Here is a 23,982-nt window from a genome sequence, read left to right as displayed (position 1 = left end):
CAATAGAACATAATGTGGGTAGGATAAGAGGGTTCTTTAGGCTAAAGCAATAAAAAAACTTAACATGAACCATGCACTAATGGAACACAGAAAAACACAAAACCTGGAAGCCTACTCATATGTAATAAATGAAAAGGGCCCAACTAAAATAATAAATATTCCATTTTATTATTTATACGGCTTTCAAAGAGAATTTGAGGTCCACATCATAGGGTAAAATAGCTAGCAGCTCTGACATTCTTACACTGATACTTTAGTAAAACTGGTCAAGACATCCAATTTTTAGAAATGGTTATTGACACATTTTCATTCAAAATATATCATTCCCTTATAAATGTATTTTTTAGCCATCCTTCTCAATGGAATTATATCCATTGTATGTAATGAATTAACTTATCTCCTACATATCTAGCTTTGTACCATCCTTGGGAGACTTGAGAGAACAGTCATTCAAGTATTTTCTACTGGGTTTAATCTCAGAAGCATGGTTGAGAAAAAAGCTAAGCATTTATGATTTTAGCCTAGATGAAAGCCCAAGATTTAATCCAATCTGAATTCAAACTACAAATCAGCAATTATCTGTTAAGTTCCTTAACTGCCAAAATTGTCATATGTATGAATTTGTGTTCTTCATATTTAAAGATGATACCATATGTCTGAATATGAATAAAATACTTAAAGTGATCAAAACTCCCTCCTAGATTTTAAAAAGAGCTCACTATTCCACAAATAAACATTTAGGGTCAGAAACATGGGACGCCAGAGCATTACTTGATTCTTCTTTAAAAAAAAAAGAATGGAGTGCCCTCAATACTAATCAATGATTCCACAAAAAACTTGTTTCTATTTGTACTCAAAATGTTAAAAGACATCTAGCGTTACAAAATATCTATCATATAAGATGACATATATTCTGGTAAAATATTTCAATTCCATTACAAAGAAAAGGCAAACAACTTCATACAATCAAATACAGAACCTCAAAGTAGATTCCTATCACTAAGAGCATACAAATAAACAGCTAGGTAAAAATTTATGCAAATTCCCAGTTACAGAACACTGTAGCACCTTCTCAAATATTTTACCTATATGTAAAATTAATCTTTCATTAGTGAGGAGGCATTTAAGGAGTAAGAGAACTCACTATTTGAAGGAACCAACCTTTTGCTAGAGAGAAAAGGGCTTTTTGTATTGGGAATAATTACAACTTTTATTTACTGAAAAAATCAAGTTTCCAAATTGTAAGCTTTCTTAAGTTAGACCTCACAAATACTAGAGCAAAGAAAGACACTTTTAAGCACTACTTTATTTGCCTATTATTACCTAATCATAATTTACACAAATGTACTGAAGGCTTTTTATTTTGTATGTTTCAAATAATGGAATTATTTATGTTTATGGCCACTCTGCCTCTAAGAACACTGGGCCCTCTTTCCTGCATATTAGATAGAGTCCAACTTTCCTACTACCAACCCCTCCCAGCCTCTTTTCTCAGAACTACCTGACTATAAAGCTGCTAGATACCTTCAAAGAAAAAACAAAAAGGTAAGATACAAGTTCTTCAATAAAGGAAGTACAAATGACTTCAAAAAGAAAAAATGAGGTACTGAAAAGAAATGCAGAAATGAAAAAAAAATTATGAATACAGGAAAGCTGGTTAATATTTCAAAACAAATACATCGTCATGCTGGAGTTGAAATAAAATAAATAGAGACGCGATTACCATACCTGAGGATAGGAAGGATGGGTACTGGAGACAACCACCATGGGTCAGGGAAATTAGATGAAAAGTTAATTGTAAAATTCATAGTGGTCTTACAGGGACGTTGGCTGTAACTGGGAAAGGCTCTCTTAGTCATTTTTACAGTCAAATGATTTAAGATTCTTGAAACTTGTAGATATTCATGGTATCTATCTAACATGCTTTCTATAGTTTTAAATATCACATTCCCTAATGTATGTAATCAAAGCCAAAGTCCAGATAATGAGACCCAAGACAAGGAAGCAGAAAACTGATTATTCACCTACTCCTGTTCTCATTACACTATCTTCCCCGATAGAAGGAAACCACCTTACCTATATCTCTGCCCACCAGTCAGCCAGAGGCAATGACATTTTCCTTGTTCATCTTTTCCCAACCAAGGGACTGAAGATGTTTCTGCTCAAGTAAACCCCCTCTACAATGTTAGCAATTTCACCTTTGGAGGTGTATGTATATATATATATTTTTTTCCTGAACTCCTGTTTTAAGACAGTTCCTTTTACCCAAAGCCAACTTCAGACCATTTTACTTAGAAATTTATGTAATCCCTTTTCAGACCAACTAGTAATTTTATACCATAACTTAAGAAAAGTCTAGAGAAATCTTGGGTCAAAAGGCAAAGAAAACGGAAATTGGAGAGGGACAGTGAAAAGGGCACAGGTTCCCTCTAAAATAAGGGGAGAACTTTGAGGACCTTGGAAGGTCAGTGATTCTAGAATAATCTCTAAATAAATATTGTTTATTTAAGTAACATGGTAAGATAAGATTATTTATTTAACTTGTAGCCCTCAGGAGCTTAGTGTTCCAGTGTCAAATTCCTACCTGCTACTTAAGGATACAAATATGCTCATGATTCTTTGAGAAATTAAAAATAGATTCAGATTGAAAACATCTCTAAAAGAAGTAACGAAGGCAGCAACTAAAGGTTTGTTTCTTGGGTTTAATCTAGACATGAAAGATTTCAACCCTTTCTACTCCTTCCACACTTACACCCTCTTCCTTGGAGTATATTAAAATATCCCAGTAGTCTTAAACTATGCTTCCATAATAGCAGCAACAGCATCTGCTGGGAATTTAAAAATGCAAATTTCTTGCACCATACCCTAGACTTACTGTATCAGAAAAGCTGGGAGTAAAGTTCAGGAATCTGTGTTTTAAGAAGCCCTCCAGGTGACTCTGCTTGCTCAATTTGAGAACCAATACTTTGTTTTTACAAAGAACACTGAACAAAACAGTATAGAAGAGGAAAGGGCCACTATCAAAAGATATCTCTGTTTACCAGCAATACCCTGCTATGTGTCATTAAAAGCAGGGTTTGCTCAAAATGATGGTGAATTAGTTATATATGTAAAAGTCACCTAGTCTTATTAAACACTGAGAAGAATGGCAGATAGAAAAAGGAAAACAAAAAATTGTGATTATGATGACATTAGCAGGTACAAAACAATGCCAGTCTGGTACATAACTAACTGGCCACCTAAGGTGTCTTGAGAAGGGTAAAGTGATTCTGTAGCTATCACCCCTCTCATGCTATACAAGAACAGTTCTATACCAAACTCCAAAATAAATGTTACTTTAAAAATTACAGTTTATGTATCTATCTTTTACTATGATTGTGAAAACCTTGTGTCTGATGTTTGTCTTATCCAGGATATGGATAGATGAGTAAAAAAATAATAATAATAAGGATTAAAACATAATACATAATAAGATAAAGGGTAAAAATTTGGTAGTCTGAAATATTGTGGCTCAATGAGAGGGAGGGGTACGTGGTATAGGATGTATGAGTTTAATCTTTATATTTCTTTTTTTTTTGAGTGATGCAAATGCTCTAAAAATGATAATGGTAAAGAATACACAACTATATGATGATATTGTGAACCACTGATTGTATAATATTGTTGGACTGTATGTGGGTGGATATTTCTCAATAAAAATATTTTTTTAAAAATTAACAGTCTAAACAAAACCAGAAGCTGGTTTTATGAGAAAATCAGTAAGATAGATGGACCCTTAGCAAGACTGACAAAAAGAAGAAGAGAGAGGATGCAAACAAATAAGATCAGAAATGGAAGAGGAGATGTAACCACTGACCCCACAGAAATACAGGAAGTAATGAGAGGATACTATGAACAACTTTATGTTAATGAATACAACAATGTAGATGAAATGGACAACTTTCTAGAAAGGCATGACCAATCAACTTTGACTAGAGAAGAAATAGACGACCTCAATAAACCAATCACAAGTACAGAAATTGAATCGGTCATTAAGAAGCTCCCCAAAAAGAAAAGCCCAGGGCCAGATGGCTTTACACGTGAATTCTACCAAACATTCAAAAGAGAATTAGTACCAATCCTTCTCAAACTCTTCAAAAAAACTGAAGAGGACAGAAAGCTACCTCATTGTACAAAGCCGACATCAACTCATACCAAAGCCAGACAAAGATACTACAAAAAGAGAAAACTACAGACCAATCTCTCCAATTAATATAGATACAAAAATCCTCAACAAAATTCTAGCAAATCGAATCCAGCAACACATTAAAAGAATTATGCATCATGACCAAGTAGGATTCATCCCACGTAGGCAAAGATGGTTCAACATAAGAAAATCAATTAATGTAATACACCATATTAACAAATCAAAGCAGAAAAACCACATGATCATCTCAATTGATGCAGAAAAGGTGGTTGACAAAATTCAACATTCTTTCCTATTGAAAACATTTCAAAAGATAGGAATAGAAGGGAACTTCCTCAAAATGATAAAGGGAATATATGAAAAACCCACAGCTAACATCATCCTCAATGGGGAAAAACTGTAAACTTTACCCCTAAGATCAGGAACAAGACAAGGATATTCACCATCACCACTGTTATTCAACATTGTGTTGGAAGTTCTAACCAGAGCAATGAGACAAGACAAAGAAATATAAGGCATCAAAATTGGAAAGGAAGAAGTAAAACTCTCACTGTTTGCAGATGACATACCATATGTTGAAAACCCCAAAAAATCCACAGCAAAACTACTAGAGCTAATAAATGAGTACAGCAAAGTGGCAGGTTATAAAATCAACACTCAAATACCTGTAGTGTTTCTATACACTAGTAATGAACAATCTGAGGGGGAAATCAAGAAAAGAATTTCATTTACACTTGCAACCAAAAGAATAAAATATTTAGGAATAAATTTAACTAAAGAGACAAAAGACCTACACAAAGAAAACTACAAGAAATTGTTAAAAGAAATCACAGAAGACCTAAATAGATGGAAGGGCATACTGTGTTCATGGACTGGAAGACTAAATAGAGTTACGATGTCAATTCTACCTAAACTGATATACAGATTCAATGCAATACCAATTAAAATACCCAAAATTTACTTTTCAGAAACAGAAAAACCAATAACCAAATTTATATGGAAGGGCAGGGTACCCCAAACAGCTAAAAGTATCCTGAGGAAAAAAAATGAAGTTAGAGGTCTCACGCTATCTGACTTTAAGGCCTATTATGCCACAGTGGTCAAAACAGTATGGTACTGGCATAAAGATAGATATACTGACCAAAGGAATAAAATAGAGTGTTCAGATATATACCCTCTCATCTATGGACAACTGATCTTTGATAAGGCAGTCAAACCAACTCACCTGGGACAGAACAGTCTCTTCAATAAATGGTACCTAGAGAACTGGATATCCATATGCCAAAGAATGAAAAAGGACCCATATCTCACACCCTATACAAAAATGAACTCAAAATGGATCAAAGACCTAAACATTAGATCTAAGATCATAAAACTGTCAGAAAAAAATATAGGGAAATATCTTATAAATCTTATACTAGGAGGCAGTTTTCTAGACCTTACACCCAAAGCAAGAGCACTGAAGAAAAATAAATAAATGGGAACTCCTCAAAATTAAACACTTTTGCACATCAAGAACTTCGTAAAGAAAGTAAAAAGACAGCCTATACAATGGGAAACAATATTTGGAAACGATATATCAGATAAAGGTCTAGTATCCAGAATTTATAAAGAGATTGTTCAATTCTACAACAAAAAGAGACAACCCAATTACAAAATGGGCAAAAGACTTGAACAGACATTTCTCAGAAGAGCAAATACAAATGGTCAAAAGGTACATGAAGAGATGCTCAACTTCCCTGGCTATTAGAGAAATACAAATCAAAACCACAATGAGATATCATCTCACATCCACCAGAATGGTCATTCTCAATAAAACAAAAAATGACAAGTGCTGGAGAGGATGTGGAGAAAGAGGTACACTTATTCACTGTTAGTGGGAATGTCAAATGGTACAACTGCTGTGGAAGGCAGTTTGGCGGTTCCTCAAAAAGCTAAATATAGACTTGCCATATGACCCAGCAATACCATTGCTAGGTATCTACTCACAGGACATAAGGGCAAAGACACAAACGGACTTTTGCACACCAATGTTTACAGCAGCATTACTCACAACCCAAGTGCCCATCAGCAGATGAATGGATTAACAAAATGTGGTATATACATTCAGTGAGATATTACGCATCAGTAAAACAAAATGGCATCCTGAACCATATGACTAGCTGGATGAGCCATAAGAACATAATGCTGAGTGAATAAGCCAAACATAAAAGAATATATACTGTAAGATTCCACTTTTATGACCATGGTAAAGGTTGTCCATACTGCTTGTGAGAATATCAAGAATTAAACGGGGAAGTAGAATTTTCCCCATTGTCACCATTCCCCAAAGGGGACTTGGCAAATATTTTTTTACTCACTGATCAAATCACTCTGGGATTCATCGAGGCATCACTCTGGACAAACCCTGGTAGACAACTATAGCTATAGGCTGAGCCCCCAGTCTTGGGGTTTGTTCATATGAAACTTAACCCCACAAAGGATAGGTCAAGCCTACTTAAAATTTAGGGCTTAGAGTCACCCCCAAGAGAGCCTCTTTTGTTGCTCAGATGTGGCCTCTCTCTCTAGCCAACACAACAAGTAAACTCACCACCCTCCCCCTGTCTATGTGGGACATGACTCCCAGGGGTGTGGACCTTCCTGGCAACATGGGACAGAAATCCTAGAATGAACTGAGACTCAGCATCAAGGGATTGAGAAAAACCCTAGAATGAGCTGAGACAGAGCATCAAGGGATTAAGAAAACTTTCTCCACCAAAAAGGAGAGGAGTGAAATGAGACAAAGTATCAACGACTGAGAGATTCCAAACAGACTTGAGAGGCTATCCTGGAGGTTATTCTTAACGCATTAAGTAGGTATCACCGTATTATTCAAGATGTAATGGAGAAATTGGGCAGACTGCCTGAAAATGTAGAGCTGTGTTCCAGTAGCCATGTTTCTGGAAGATGATTGTATAATGATATAGCATTCACAATTTGACTATGTGATTGTGAAAACCTTGAGTCTGATGCTCATTTTATCTACCTTGTCAACAGACAAGTAGAACATATGGAAGAAAAAGAAATAGGGGGAACAAATGTTAAAATAAATTTAGTCTGAAATGCAGTGATCAATGAAAGGGAGGGGTAAGGGGTATGGTATGTATAATTTTTTTTTGTTTTCATTTTATTTCTTTTTCTGAATAGATGAAAATGTTCCAAGAAATGATAATGATGATGGATATGCAACTGTGTGATGATATTGTGAATTACTGATTATATATGTAGAACCGAATGATCAAAATAGGAACATTTGCGTTTGCTTGGTGTTTTTTGGTATTTAAGAAAATTAAAAATAAAATAAAATAAAATAAAAATTAACAGTCTAAACTACTTTATTCAAACATTTTAAATCCAAACTATATTCATCAAATTTTACACCGCAACTCAGCACTGACTACACACAGGTCATCTACTCTACGTATAAATGACATCCATGCTAGTCTCTAAAGTCAACTCTGTTTACCTATTTAATGAATCATAATGATGCTATGGAAGAAGCTGAAATGGAGTGAATAAGGATGGGAAACAGACAAAAAAAAAAGAAAAAAGTTACCCAAAGTTTCCGGGATGTTTCTTCTCTCTCTAGTTACATCTGAAAGCCTAATAATTGTTCCTTCTTTTCTTTCGGTTTTGAAACGTAACCTTCCAGATTCTTCATCATCATCATCTTCTTCATCTGATTCTTCCTTTATGTCCTTCTGGAGTTCCAAAGTTTCCATACCTCCCTACATTATAAGCAGACATATAAAACAAGAAAAGAGGGAGAGTGAATTCATATTCTTTTGGATTAAATATTGAAGGATGCTAACATATTTTCTTAAATTGTTTATATTTAAGATGCAAACATACGAGAAAAAATCCTATTGTAAGGCCATATAAAACACAGAATTGACCCTAGGAAAAAATAACCTCAAACATTAAAACTTTATGCTAGAAAAAGTTCAAATTCCTGCTTGCAGCTAATATACAAAGTAGTACACATTGCTGCTGCTACTTACACTTGCCAAAGAACAAAGAAATGTAAGGGTAAAAAACAGCCATCAGTCTAATCCAAATTACGGTAAAATTCAATGTTATTAAGCTAATACTAGAGTTATGTGAGTTTATCAGCATATAATCCACCTTGTAATTTATATTAAATAACCTCATATTCCTTCCAGTTATACAGGCTCAAAATGTGAAGTATTTCCTGAGCCCATGTACTCCTTCACTATCCATCCAAGCAGTCAAAATTTTTTCCAACCTCCAAAATCTTTTCCTTTCCTTCATCACTCTCGTTTTTCTACCTCATTCCCACTATGTAAAGCTGAGTTTCACTGCCACTGCCTAGACTAATGAAACAGCAAAACTATTTTCACTGCACTCATTTCTTCATGCTAATAAGTTTGTATCTAAAATTTTGTTCTATCAATATTATCCACAAAATTTTCCATAACCTGTCCGCAAACATAAAGTAATTTTTTCATCAGCAATTCTCACAGGGCACTATTACTCATGTTCCTTTTAACACCAATTACTTTTCAGTTCAGATTATGCTGTAATTATCTACTAGATAGTAAAACAGATGCCTACTGAGTGTAGGTACATTTAAATATGTTGGTAAAATTCTAGAGAAAACAGAATTTGCCCATCTATTCTCATTATTCATAATTTTAAAATATTCAATGCTCTTAATAAAAACAAAAACAAAGTACTTCATTAGAAAATGCACAAGAAAAAACTTAAAATGAAAAACCTGAAATAAACCAACAATCTAAGCATTTTGTATTCTTCCTTTCCTGAACACTTTTTAGGTATAAAGATCAACTACAAAGGCGTATATTCCTTATTGGAAACCCTGTAAGAGAAATATATCTTCAGGAGGTCAAATACCTGAAAAATAAAAGGATGAAATATTTAAGCTAAAATTTTAAGACTAATGTTTGCAATATTGGCCTCCAATAATCTAATATCTGGTATACTGTACAATTTTAAATTACTAAAATATTACAATTTTTTCTTGACTTTGTACCATAAATTTCAGTATTATTAAATGTCTACAATATGAATACTCAACATCGAAGACATACCCAGGGAAGTACAAGCTGCACAAGTTCAAATCAATTGAAAGTAAATTCAGTTAGAAAGTACACTTTCCTAACTTCCATAACACTCTAGGGCAGCGCTTTTCAAACTTTAATGTTTATACCAGTCACCCAGGAATCCTCAGATTCAGGGTGGGGCCTGAGATTCTGCATTTCTAACAACCTTCCAGGTGAAGCCAACTGTTGCTAGTCTAAAGACCACACTTTCAAGTAGATGCTACTACAATAGTCATTTTAATTAAATTATTAACAATTATAGTTCAAAGAATTTCTAAACAAAGCCTTTCCAAACAAGTTTAATATAATTCATTTTACAACCAAATTTCTATGTAATAAAACAGAAGAGGACAAATATTAGGCCCACCATCAATTAAAAAAACTATAGTCTGTGACCCAACCAACATATTTACCCTTAACAAATAAAAACTTAAGTTTCAACATGGAGAAAAAAGCTTACAGCTTTATTGAGAATCACCAAAATTGGAAATATCCAAATGTCCTACAAAGAGTGAATGGATAAACAAACAGTGGTACTTTCATATAATAGAATACTACTTAGCAAATGAAATGGAATAAGTTATTCATACACACAACTTGGATCAATCTCAAAGGCATTATGATGAGTGAAAGAAATTAATCTCAAAATGTAACATAGAATAATGATTCCAATCATACAAAAATTTAGACAAAATAAAACTATAGTACATGCCAATGGTCAGGAATTTAGGGAGGGTGTGACTACAAAAAGATGGAATGAGGTAGTTTTATTGAGCGATGGAACTGTTCTAGAACGCAAATTTCTGGCCCAAGTCCTGGTACCCAGTTAAGTCTTAAAATATATCAAGGACTATGCAAGCCATGATCAGAAGCAGAAGCTTGGCTAACATCACTCCCCTCAATTGTTGACCATTTGACAACGTTAACTAAATTAGATTAATTTCTTTAGCTACAGCTACTATCTTTTTTTCAAATGTACTTTAATTTTTATTTCTTAATCCAATTTTATTGATATATTAATGCACCACATAATCCATCCAAAGTATACAATCAATGGCTCACAGTATCATCATACTACTATCTTTTATACCAAACGCTGGGCTCAAAAAAACTCATCTTACTTGGTGATATGGTTTATGGAATTAACTAACCTATCTGCCAAGATATTGACCTTCCGTGTACTTTTTAACAAATATATCATAGCATTCCATTTACAAATAAATTATAAGATTATATTATGTGGGGATTTAAATATGTATGTAAATCATTAATTTCAGCATAAATATTGCTGAAAATTTTCAAAGGTTTCATTTTTAGCTACTGATCTATTTTGAAAACATGAAAGATTTCCTAACTCTTAACAGAGTGTATATATGAGAATCACCGTGAGAGTTCTTGAAAAACGTTTATCTAGAATATACCATATAGACAAAAATCAGAAATTCTAAGGGAAAGAAAGACCCAGACCTGCATTTTTTTAAAAGTTTTCCAGGTAATTCTGAAATAAACCCATGATCTTATGTGTTGAAATAAAATTCAATACTTTATCTCAAAATCTGAACAGAAACACTGGATATTTCTCTAAAACAGAAAGAAAATAAAAACTATAGAAAACAGCTTACTAAAAAAGCTCCCTGAAGTTTTTTTAAATAAATTTTTTATTAGAGAAGTTATGGATTTACAGAAAAATCATGCAGAAAATACAGTTTCCATATACCTTCCCCTTATTAACACTCTCCTTTAGTGCAGTAACTGTTATAACTGATGAAAGAATTGTATTATAATTATATTATTAACTATAGTTCAAAGTTTACATCAGGATTAGTGATTCTATTATACAGTCCTATGCTGGGTTTTTTGTTGTTGTTGTTGTTTTTCAATTTGCATTCTAGTAACATATACAACCAAAACTCTTTCTTTTAACTATATTCAAATTTATACATCAATGGTAGTCAATTACATTAGCAATGTTATGCTGCTACCACCACCATCCATTAACAAACTTTTCCAACGCCTCAAACAGGTATTCTGTACCAATTAAGCATTAATTCCCCATTCTCTACCCCTATCCCAGGCCCTAGTAACTATATTCTCATTTCTGATTCTACACATCTGTTTATTCTAATTATTCTATATCAGTGATACAACATTTGTCCTTTTGTATTTGGCTTGTTTCACTCAACAAGATGCCTTCAAGGTTCAACCATACTGTGAATGTATCAAAACTTCATTCTTTTTTATAGCTGAATAATAATCCATTTGTATGTACAAACCACATTTTATTTATTTATCCATTAATCTGTAGAGGGACACCTGTGTTGTGTCTGTGTTTTGGCAATTGTGAATAATGTTGCAAGAAACATCTGTGCATAAATATTAATTGGGAGTCTGCGCTTCCCATTCTTTTGGATATGTGGGATTGCCGTGTCACATGGTAATTCTATGGCTAACTTTCTGAGGAACCACCAAATTGTTTTTCATAGTGGCTGTACCACTTTACATTCCCACTAACAATGAATTAGTGTTCTTATTTCTCCACATCCTCTTCAAACACTTATTTATTTTTTAACAGTAGCCATTCCAGTGAGCGTGAAATGATCTTGTGGTTTCGATTTACACTTCTCTAATGGCTAATGATGTCAAGCATCTTTTCATGTGCTTGTTGATCATATACCTTCTTTCAAGAAATATCTACTCAAGTCTTTTGCAAAGTTTTTAATTGGGTTGTCTTTTTGTGGCTGAGTTACAACATTTCTTTGCATATTCTGGATATTAAACCCTTATAAGAAAAATGCTTTTTAAATATTTCCCCATTCTTTTACTTTTTACTTCATGATGAAGTCCTATGATGCACAAAAGTTTTTAATTCTGAGGAAGTTTCATTTTAACTATTTTTTTCTTCCATTGCCCTTGGTGAAATTATTGCCTAACACAGACCCTAAAGATGCTTCCCTCTGTTTTCTTCTAAGAGTTACATAGCTTTGGTTCTTAGATTTATGTCTTTAATCCATTTTGAGTTCTTTATATATATATATATAGGTTTTTTTAGATATATAGTTTTGGTTCTCAGATTTACGTCTTAGATTCATTAAGTTCTGGTGTGCAGTAGGGATCACCCTCAATTGTTCAAAGACTATTCTTTCCCTATTGAAAGGACTTCACACCTTTGTCAAAAATCAATTGGCCATAGATGTGAGGGTTTATTTCTGAACTCTGAATTTGATTTCACTGGTCTGCATGTCTGTTTTCACTATGACCATGTTGTTTTGATTGCTCTAACTTTCTAGTAAATTTGTTTTTTGGGTTTTTTTTTTTGTAGTTAAGTTTTAAAATCAGGAAATGTGAATCCTCTAACTTCAATCTTCTCTTTCAAGAAGGGTTTGCCTATCTGAGGTCCCTTACCCTTCCATAAAAATAATATGGTCAACTTTTCCATTTCTGCAAAGGTTGTGGGCATTTTGATTGGGACTGCACTGAATCTATAAACTGCTTTGGATGGAAATTTTCCCATTTCCTCTAGGTTATCTAATTTGCTGATATACAGGTGTTCACAGAATACTCTCACAATCCCTTTTATTTCTGTGGAATCAATAGTAATACCCTCCCTCTCTTTCTTTTCTGATATTAGTTATTTACATCTTCTCTCTTTTTACCCTTGTCAGTTTTGCTAAAGGTTTATTGGTTTTATTCTCCTACCATTTTTAAAGTTGCATTTTCTTTACTCGGCCCTTGCCAGTTACTATAACCTGTTAACACTTGGGGGAGTTTTAAGGAAGATGACTCTGCTAGTTTTGCTAGCTGTTCCAAGATTCTGTAGGGAAAGAGCACCCTGGACCAACCTACCCCATGCCCTCACTCAAGAGTCCCCCACCCCAAAGTTTTAAATGCATACATTTAGAAGAAATAATTGAAAGAGAATAATTTTCTTTATATACTATCAAATTCAAATCAAAGTATCTAATTCTACAAACAGTGAAAATTTACAAGAAAAGAAAATTACTTATCAATATCCTTCATGAATATAGATGCCAAACTCTTTAAGAAAGTAACAGCAAATACAATTCAGCAATATTTAAAAACGGTAATAGCAAATACAATTCAGCAATATTTAAAAAGGGTAACACATTATAACCAAATGGGGTTTTTCCAGAAACATAAGGTTAACATTCAAAAATCTATTTAACTTATCTTATATACAGAATAATTCCAAGAATTATTCCAAATAATATATATAGATTCTCCTCACCTTCCAGGAGTTAGAGCTTAGTACCATATCCTACATCTGAGGGAAGACAATAGGTTATTGACTTGTTTCCAAAGATAAGAGCAAGGAAGGAGAAAAATGAAGTGAAGAAACCTGGCAAACACTATCTTACCCAAATGATGGAAGTTAATACCACCAGGATGTCACATGATTATCAAGCAATCAGTGGTTTATTTAGACAAACAGGACAATTTACCTCTGTAACATTCTTTCAGAAAAATCATAAGCACAGTCTAATTGTGTGACAAATACCACACAAATCCAGACTGGAAGCATTCTATAGTATGACTGACCAGTAATTCTTAAAATTGTCATGGTCACCAAGAAAGACTAAGAAACTGTCAAAGAACACAAGTGTCTGAGAAGACACGACAACTAAACATAATGTGGTACCCTGGACTGGATCTTGGCACAGAAACAGGACATCAATGGAAAAACTGGTGAAATACAGTCTAGAGTACTTGTCAATTCAATTCACTTTCATCTAAAAAACCTAATAATTATCTCAATAATGCAGAAAAAGCAGTAACAATACTCAATACCCACTTACAATTAAAAATAATCTCATTAAACTAGAACTAGAAAAGGACTTTTTCAATCTGATAATCATTGACTTTCATATTTAATGGTGAAATACTGAACACAATACTGGAGGAACTAGCTAGTACCATAAGGCAAGAGAAATAAATAAACGGATACATTCTGGAAAGAAAGAAACTATTTTTATTAAGAGACAAGGTAATTAAGATATTATTACTTCTCTATTTGATATAAAGACAATAATGTAATCTCCATCAAAATCTGAACCAGATTTTTAGTAATTATTCTCAAGTTAATTCCCAAAATTATATGCAAATGAAGAGTGCCTAGAATAGCCAAAACAATCTCGAAATTGAAGAACAAACGTGGAAGATTATAGCACCCAATTTCATACTACAGTAAACAAAACAGAATACCACTGGCATAAGGATATAAAAACAGATCCACAGAACAGAGGAGATTCCAGAAAAAGATCCAAATTTATATGGTCAACTGATTCTCAACCCAAATGTTAAGGCAATTTCAACAGGGGAAAGTCTTTAAACAAACAGTAGTGGAACAACAGCTAAACATGGAAAGAATGAATCTCATAACATGCACATTCACACACAGAAACTGAGATACATAATAGTCCTAAACTGAAAAACAGTTTGGCAAAGGGTAGATAAAGGTTTCTTACATCACAAAATTACTTGGTCTTCATCAAAATTAAAAATTTCTGCTCATGAAAGTATACATTTTAGAAAAGACAAGCCACACGCTCAAAGAAAATATTAATTATATATGTATACCCACCCAACAGATGGCATAAAAAAGATATTTAATCTGGATAAAATTTTACTTTCTTCTGTACAAAAACAAAACTTCATATCAAAAACACCATAAGTGAGAGTTAACAGCAACTAGAAATCTCAGAAGTTAATGCGAACTGTAGATCTTTGGCTTCCAAACTGAAAAGGACAAAATTTTAATGACTCTATATTCTCCATTTCCTCATATTTTCAAAGAAAAGTGAGCTTACTGCTTTAACTCAGAAAAGTAATTTTGCTCATAGCAATTCTTTTTTAAATCAGAAAACATTCTAATACAAAACATAAAATAATCCACTACCTAGAGATAATTACTACTGCTATTTTCATTTTAATTTATCCAGGACTTTTTTTTGAGGAAAAGATTTATATTCACACAGAGACACATTTAGAAATGTAAGCATATGGGGGAGGATTTTTATTATTTTTTTCACTTGATATATCCATGTCAAAGAGAGCTAAGGTATCACTTGGTACATTATATTCCACTGTGTGGTTACAACATAATTTATTTAACCCTCTAAAAAAATGTACATTAGTTTCATTTATTTATTTATTTTTTACAGGGGCAGGCACCGGGAATCAAACCCAGGTCTCTGGCATGGCAGGCGGACTGATGAGCCACTGTGGCCCACCCCCATTTACTTTTAATCCTGCAAACAAATACCTGATCAATATATTTTTGAACAACAGATTAATACTTTTGGATAGATTCTTCAAAGAAGAATTACTGAGTCAAGGACAAGTGCTTTACAAACTGCCAAGGACAATGAAAGGTGTTTTTTGCAAGCCAACAAGTTAGCCTGCAACAGTTACATGGCAACTGTCAGAAGACATTAAATCTCTTGTTTAGAGACATGGGACAATTCATTGCTTGTAACCAATAGCAGCAGCCAGAATATCCACATTTTGTGGCCAGTTTCCTGAGCCCTAATTCCCACTGGGCACTATGAAGTAAACCAGATAATAACTGCACGCACAGGAAGTTGTGCAATAGGAGAGGAATGAGGAATCCTAGGATTGGGGAACCCAAATCTTTTGTAATAGGCAATAAGAACACCTGCCCTTTGCTCCCAAAGAAGATGTTATAGCCCTATCTAATTCTTATTTATTTCATACGTTTATCGGTCATATACTTTTCTTAATTATTTAATATTATTTACCCATTTTTTTTCCGAGTGCACATCTGTATATAGTGAAAATATTACACACTAAATACATTAGTTCTTATATACTGAATATACACTGAATTTAGTAACTTTTTATACAGAATATATTAATTCTTAGACTCAAATATAAATATTTCCCCTAATTTGTCATTTGTCTGAACTTTGCTTATAGTGTTTTAGGGCATTTGTGTGTGATCAGATCACTTTCTTCATTTATAATTGGATTAGAAAAGCCTAATCCCAAGAGTAGAAGAGACAATAATAGCCTCTTGTTATTCATTCTGTATCACTTCCTTAATTATAAAAGCCCTATACATTAGCAACTATTTGAAAATAATGTTTTAATTAAAAAATAAATAAATGAATAATGATAATGTCAAATTATAACCCACAAATAAAACAGGAATCCATGGACAAATGGATGAGGGGGTGAGTGAGGGAGGGAGGGAGGGAGGGATGGATGGATGGGAGGGAAGGAAAAAAGCTTATCCTTCAGTACAATTAGTAAACATAGAAGACCATTTGGCAACCACCACAATAATAATTCAAACAAGAATCATCAATGAATAAACGCTAAAACTGATAGATAAAAATATGAAAAGTAACAGAATACATACAAAGTCCCAAAGTGTCTCCCTTCAAAAATTACTATTAATTTAAAAGGGAAAAAGAACAACTTGAACAGAGAGAAATCTAAATCTCATGAACACTACCTTAACCAAGTGATCAAAGTTAACAGTACTAGTAATGGGACAAATACACACACACACATACACACATACATCTGGTGTCACATAACAGGATGAAATGAGAAATACACTTGCCAAAAATGCATAACCTGAATTTAATCCTGAAGAAATGCCAAACCCAAAGGGAGAAATATTCTATAAAATATCTGGCCCATAAAAAAATGTCAAGGTCATGAAATCCAAGGAAAAATGGGGATATATTTTTGACTGAAGTAAACTAGTGACATTGGATCCTTTTGCTATAGAGGATATTTATAGGATAAATGACAATTTGAACAAGGTCTATGGATTAGATAATGTTTTATCAATGATAATTACGCAATTTTGATAGCTATACAACAGTTACGTAGAAAGATATCTTTATAGGAAATACACGCTAAAATATTCAGAAGTAATAGGAATCATGTCTATCACAAATGGTTCAGAAAAAAGGGGTGTGTGTGTGTGTGTTGAGGGGGGATGATACAGCAAATCTGGTAAAACACCTACACTGGAGAATCTGAGTGGCAGACTTATTTATACTATTCTTTCATCTTTTCTCTAAGTTTCAAATTATTTCAAATACCAGAAATAATAGAGAGAAAGAACAAAAAGAAAAATCAAGTTGAGCTTTTTGAGGGAGAGAAAAGATGAGTCCAAGGAAAGTGCTTCTGTTAACACAGCATTAGTGTTAACATACTCTGTCCTAGTATTGTACTAGGGAAAAGAAAGGTAAACAAAATGTTTTGTACACCGAGTTTCTGAAGTGAGCTAATCCAGTGAAAAATCAGTTTTCACGATATCTTTTTAAAAGAGGGAAAAAGTATTAAAGAATATAAAAGAGAAAATTTGTTTTTTAAAAAGGCTGTAGAATGATTCTGTACTTTTACATGCTTGGCTCACAGGACAAGTTCTAAGATTAGAGAGCAAAATCTATTTACTGTTGTTATGCCTCACACCACCTCTATTAGGTTTACAGGAGATTCATTTTTCAAAACCTAATTCAGAGGTTACCTCTTCCTGTTAAAGCCTCAACAACTCCTGACCCCCTTTCACCAACTCATTTCATGGCACACATACCCAACTCAGAGATATGCTCCATCTGTGAATTCCTAAAGCACTTTATCTGAATCTCTTGGAAGCTTTTACTTTTTCTTTTTTTACATCATAAGAATTTACATGTCTTGACTCCCCTATGTAAACGAGACTTCAAGTTCTTCGAGGTCAGGAAACAAGCTTGATCCATCCTTGTTTCTTCAACACCAAAGAAAGTGCCCTAAATACTGGGAACCTTGCATACTTTCTGAATAATGATCAAAATTAACTAATGTTTTCAAAGATAAGCCTAAATCAACAGAAAAATGTTTTAAATAATTATAGAACTCCTTTCAAAGCAGTAATTTATATACTACATTTTCAGAAGATCTCTACCCCACCCCCATAAAACATTTAAAACATTCTAACACTCAAAGGGCAAAGAACTATCTGGAAAACACAGCTATTCAGAACTCACTCCCCAAAGATTCTAGAAAACTAAGATTTTTACTACACTCATAACATAAAGCAGAGATGCATCAACTTTTCACTAATGCTAAATAGATGCTCATTTTAAATCTGAAGGAAAAAAAACAGCAACTTTTTTACTCTATTTAAAAGATGAACAAATACCTCTTCAGTTTCAGGAGCAACCTGGGAATCAGTAATCTCATCTAATTCATCTTCAGCAACATAGTCTTCCTGCTCTTGCATCCCTTGTTGCCCACCATAAGCCTGCAAGTATTCTTCATCCTAACAGCCATTAAAGAGAAAATAAGTTTTTCCTCATACATCTTTTGGGGTTTTTTAATAGCACTTTTCATCCTTATGACTCATGTTTAATCATTTTAGCAAATATTACTATGAAAATTAACCTAAGTACTAAGCACACAAACAGACTATAACCTCCTCTAAGTATATAATGAGAACCAAAGCTCATCACGCTAACCCAATTGCTAAGGGGGTTGTGCTTCAGATTTCAAGTGCCCTGTTAAATAGCCCTTCTTAAAATCAATACTAAGGAAAAAGAGTAATCTTAAAAAGAAAGTGTGTGTGTGCCTTCATAAAGGAACTCAGGTGCAATGAGAGGGTTGAAATTACATCTAACACAAATATTACGGCAATATAAAACAAGTAAAGACAATTCAACATGGTTTTTGTTGTTTTTAAATCTTGTGTAGCATTATTTCCTCTCAATCACGGCTCTCTTCAAAGAGAGCTGGTTCCAAGTTTTATATAAAATGTTTACCAGCAGGTAGGCTGGCTGGAGACTACTACAAGTGGAAAAGAAAGCAGGGCTTCTACTGAAATTACCAATAAGTAACAAGATCTAGTTTCTTTAATTTTTTTCTAGTCTCCCTTTCCCACTCAGTGGAGATGATCTTCCCAGTATCCCTGGCCTCTTTCTAAAATGCATAGTAAAATGGTATTAAGACAAGCAACAAAGAGTAAACAACCTAAGGAACCTGAACAATCTACTATAGAGTACACAACAGCGTCAACTACAACCCCCAATGAAAAACAGCTATATTTAAAGGGACAAACCACCATAGTCCCTACAACTGCCTCTCAAGACTATCTGAACACACTGCATTTTACTTTCCAGAAAAATTGTCAGCTTCCTATTTTAAAAAGCTACTATCACTACCCATGATTCACTGGTACAAGAACTGCTGATTTCAAATAAATCCATACAATGTTAATCAAAAATTTCCACCAACATACAATGGAGTGTAGTCTATACTACTGGATTTTCACTGAAAAATAAGTATCTGGTATCCTTTACAAAAATTATCAACATGAAACTGTTTTTACAGGACAGTGTTTTATGAAATCTCAATCTCTATTAATTTCAAAGGCCCTAGATAAACTGATAGCATTTACAAAGTACAAATTGAAATTGCCCAACAAATAAAATGTTCAAATATTTTGTTGAATAATAAGCAACACATTCCTCACCAATAAAAAAGCAAAACTTTTGAAACAAAATTACAATTCACTCAATTCACCAAACTTAAGGATCTTCTTGCATTTTGGTATAAAAGCAAAGAGCCAAACTTGTACTACCAGCTCTTTTAATATCTCGGATTTCTGTTTCTTCATGTAAAAAATTAATGTGCCTTCTAATCGTAAAATTCTAAAGTTTATGATTCTATTCTCAGTCTTGTACAAAAATCCCTCCATGTATATTTTATGGTGAGCTCTAACAGAAAGGAATGGTGATCAGGATTTCACAAAATTCAGTTCTGATTTTTAGAGTACGAGTTAACAAATCCAAACTAGGTCAAAGAACCCCAGATAAACAAACCATTTAATAAACTAAAGTACCAGGCGGATACAAACAGGGATACAATATACTAATGCGTTCATTAGTACAATAATGAATAATTTGTTCATCAGTAATGGCCTAAGAAGACAATTAGAGCCTTTCACTGCAGAGCCAGGAGAATATTTTACAATTTCTGTATTTTCAGATGCTACCATTCAGATAACTTTATATGAAGAAATCAATAATATTAAAGAAATAGGAAAAAAGAGAATGACAGGACCTCAAAGCTAGATGTAACAGGTGAGCAAGAATTGCTTATAAAAAGACACTTTATTTCTCAACTTTAAAGTTTACAATTCTCTGGAAACATCAGGCCACAATATTTTTAAGTACATTTACTTTAAGGAATTTTTAATTTTGAAAAGAAAAATTGTTCATTTTAATATGAAAAGTAATATAGCATATTACAATGGCACTTTTTTTATATATATCTGAATCTCAGACAACATGATGTTGGATAATTAAGCTGAATTTCATTACAATCAGGGGTCTAAATATAACACCTCAAATTGAACAATGGAATGTAACAGAAGAAAACTAAATTACTAAAAATTCTTTTCATAAGAAATTTTGCAAGAATGCAAAAGCAGTAGATAAGTCCTATTTGACAGAGCATACCTACTCTAAAAAGCACTTTTTTGATTTGTCTCTAAGTTCGCTGAGGGCAGGGACTGTGTTTCAAATTTTACGTCTTATCAATATTGTGTTCCCAATACTTAGAAGTCATTATAAAGATTAGTTAAACTTTTTAATTTATACATTGAAAGGACCCCAGAGATAAGTACCCAATCACCTTATTTTACTGATGAGTAACAGAAATAATAAAATACTGTAACCAGGAAATAATCAGGAATATTTTTTAAAGATCTTGGTTTAATTTAAAATAACATTTTAAATTAGTGTCCCCACTTTAAAAAACATACAAAATACAACAATAAGTCAGAAGACACTGAACAATCCACACTAGAAAAAGACTTATTACAAAAAAAAAAAGACAAACCATTACAGGGTGACCTAAATAACAAGTCCTCATGATTCTATTTACCAAAACTACACTTTAAACATCTTTTTTTCATTATTCTATTAACTGAAAATCAAGCATTCATAAAAAGTAAAATCTTAAAAATACCTATTGAGACACCTGAAAATAATCACAACTGGAACTAGACTAAGCTCCCCTTAAACAATTCATCCTTTCAAAACTACTCCTATTACAGCAATGATCAGAATTCAGCAGTAGTCACACTTTTTCTGAAATGAAAGCTTATTCTCTGACACTGAAATGAAGATATAAAACATATAAAACTGGCTCTACTCCAATTGAGACTGGGCTTTTTAAGGCCCCTAACTCTTCAGCCTTCTATCCCCATCTCAGCAGCACCTACTGCGTTACACACACTTCAATGAAACCCTATGGTTCAAGTTTCTATTGCAACTACTAAAAGATCGCTTCCTTCCCTCACAAATTCCATTGAATATTTATTATAAAAAGAAATCTCTTTTGATGAGGTATCATTAAGAGAGATGAGCAAATTTTCACTAGTATACTTTTCTTTTCTAACATTTCAACTTCTAAAAAATTATCTATCAAAATCATCTTTCTGAAATAAGAATCAGTACAATCTTAGCTTCCCGGTTATAGATAACATATTATGTGTGACAGTTTCTAGCCTAACCTCCAATCTCTTTATTCAGGTTGAAACAGTTCTCAGTTACAAAAAGGATGAATGAACAGACATCAATCACTCTGGAATATTAGCACCTTAAAGATGTCTTTAGCAGGTCAATAATCTTTTCACCTTAGAAGGACTTTATCAGATCTCGTCTAAAGCTTGGATAAAAGCTTCTGCATTAAGTACTTCTAACAATTGACAGTGTATCTCCATCACACAAAGCCATTTTCTTCCTTAGGGGTGCAATCCTCAAGGTCATGATTCTCTGCAGCCTTCCAGAATGACAAAGGAGCATTACCTCTGGCCAAACAAGCTGTCAACACAAACTTTGTCATAGCTCAGATAAAGAAACTGGCAGACAGTGATAATAAGGTCTAATTTCACTCCCTCCCTAGGGAGGTAAATAGATTTCAAATCAGTCAAAAACCCACGGACATGTAGCAATGTTATCTTTGACCAAACAAAGGAAAAAGGACTCACTGTAAATTCATCTAAAGGTTCATTGATTTCGATGTCTAATACTTCATCATTGTAAAGTTGTTCCTCCTCTGGCTCTTCCACATATTCTATTTGGTCTTCTGTCAACTCAGCATCCTGGCCTTCATACTGTCCTTCTGTGTACTCTTGAGTATACAATTCAGTTCCATCAGATTTGTGATAAACTATTTCATCCTCTCCTTGTTCATATTCAGATTCCTGTTCTCCAGATTGGTCATTAGTGTTGTCAGACAGTTCAAATGATGTTACCATGCCAGATGTGGTATTAAGACTAATTGTGACACCCTGAGAACTAGAGGAATACAAAGAAAGGCACCCAATTAGATGGAACATTAAAAATAGAATAGTTGCTACTGTTAAACCACAACTGTTGTAAAGTTATTTCAGTTAACTGATCACTACACATTTACACCATCAACAACTGAAAACAAACCTTACTAACATGCTATATTAAGTCAATGCCATACCATCATAATGTATATAGCACCACCACTTATCATTAGCTGCAGAGTATTTGACCAAGAGAATCAAATAAGCCAAATGCTTAAAGACATCTGACAGGCAAAAGGGCAGACTATATTTCATTTTAATTTTCAAAATGAAAAGGATGTCAAATGTTTCCTACAATTTCAAAGTAAAAACAGGCATATTATTCTATAAACAGAAAATCATAGTGGGAATTTTAATAATTTGTTTTCTTTCATAAACATATGATTCAAATTATAAACTCCTGTCTAGAAGAATCAAAATATAAAAAATTTGTATGAAATAGGTTACCAGAGGCTGGAGTGGTAGTAGGGAATAGTGAGTTAATGCTTAAATTGTACAGTTTCTAGCTGGATTATTCATGTTTCAATAATGGATGTTGGTGATGGTAGCACAATACTATGAATGCAATTCGCATATTACAATGATATAATTATACATTTGAATGAGGTTAAACAGGGACATTTTTTGTTTTATATATATATATATATATGAATGACTAGAATAAAACTTTTTGAAAACAGAGAACCTTACTGTAAACGATGGACTACAATTTTAGCACAATCACAGAATTCTTTCATGAATTATAACAAATGTACCACACTAATGTAAGATGTTAATAATGGGATGGTGCATGGGAACTCGTATTTTATGCACGATTTTTTCTGTAAACCTGTAACCTCTCTAACTAGAAAAAAATTTACAAAATAATGTGTGAAAAATATTTTTAATTTTCAAAAGAATAAAATTAATACTAGTCAAAAAGCTACAAAACTTAGTTCATAATCTAAGTGAAATAATAAAGAAGTTTAAAAATGGCAAAAAATTCATATTCTACTCATCAAATCACAACAGTTAAATGCCAAATAGTAAAATAATAGACAGCATTTGAAATGCAAGCTTTTGCAGATAAATCTAACACCACACATATTAAGTATCTACTCCTAACAAGAACTGAATACTCCACTTTGACTTAAAAACATTTTGTGGCTAAAAATTTCCAAAGATATATTTCAAGGGCAACTTAATTCACTCAATATATCAAAGAAGAGAATTTGAAAATTTAGTTAACTGAAGACTATATCAATTTAAAACTACATTTTTACCTGTAAAAATCACTTTAGTTAGAAAACTTATTACAA

The 23,982-nt window shown here is 33.1% G+C and overlaps 1 protein-coding gene across 5 annotated transcripts in view; it reads right to left on the bottom strand.

The window, feature by feature from the left end:
- Window positions 1–23,982, bottom strand: part of RBM33 (RNA binding motif protein 33) — a 178,262-nt gene that overhangs the window by 77,127 nt on the left and 77,153 nt on the right. For 3 of the 5 annotated variants that reach the window (XM_077151030.1, XM_077151039.1, XM_077151050.1), the window contains exons 5-7: window positions 22,337–22,646; window positions 18,488–18,607; window positions 7,782–7,953 (exon numbers count right to left, since the gene is read on the bottom strand). In XM_077151030.1, coding sequence (XP_077007145.1) covers window positions 7,782–7,953; window positions 18,488–18,607; window positions 22,337–22,646 — 602 coding nt within the window. The remainder of the gene's footprint in view (window positions 1–7,781; window positions 7,954–18,487; window positions 18,608–22,336; window positions 22,647–23,982) is intronic. The other 2 variants (XM_077151054.1, XM_077151061.1) reach the window with 1 other exon arrangement.

This window comes from Tamandua tetradactyla, chromosome 1, assembly GCF_023851605.1.
Source record: "Tamandua tetradactyla isolate mTamTet1 chromosome 1, mTamTet1.pri, whole genome shotgun sequence".
Lineage (NCBI taxonomy): Eukaryota > Metazoa > Chordata > Mammalia > Pilosa > Myrmecophagidae > Tamandua > Tamandua tetradactyla.
Note: the sequence above shows the minus strand (reverse complement) of the source record. Positions and strands in the feature narration are given on the sequence as shown.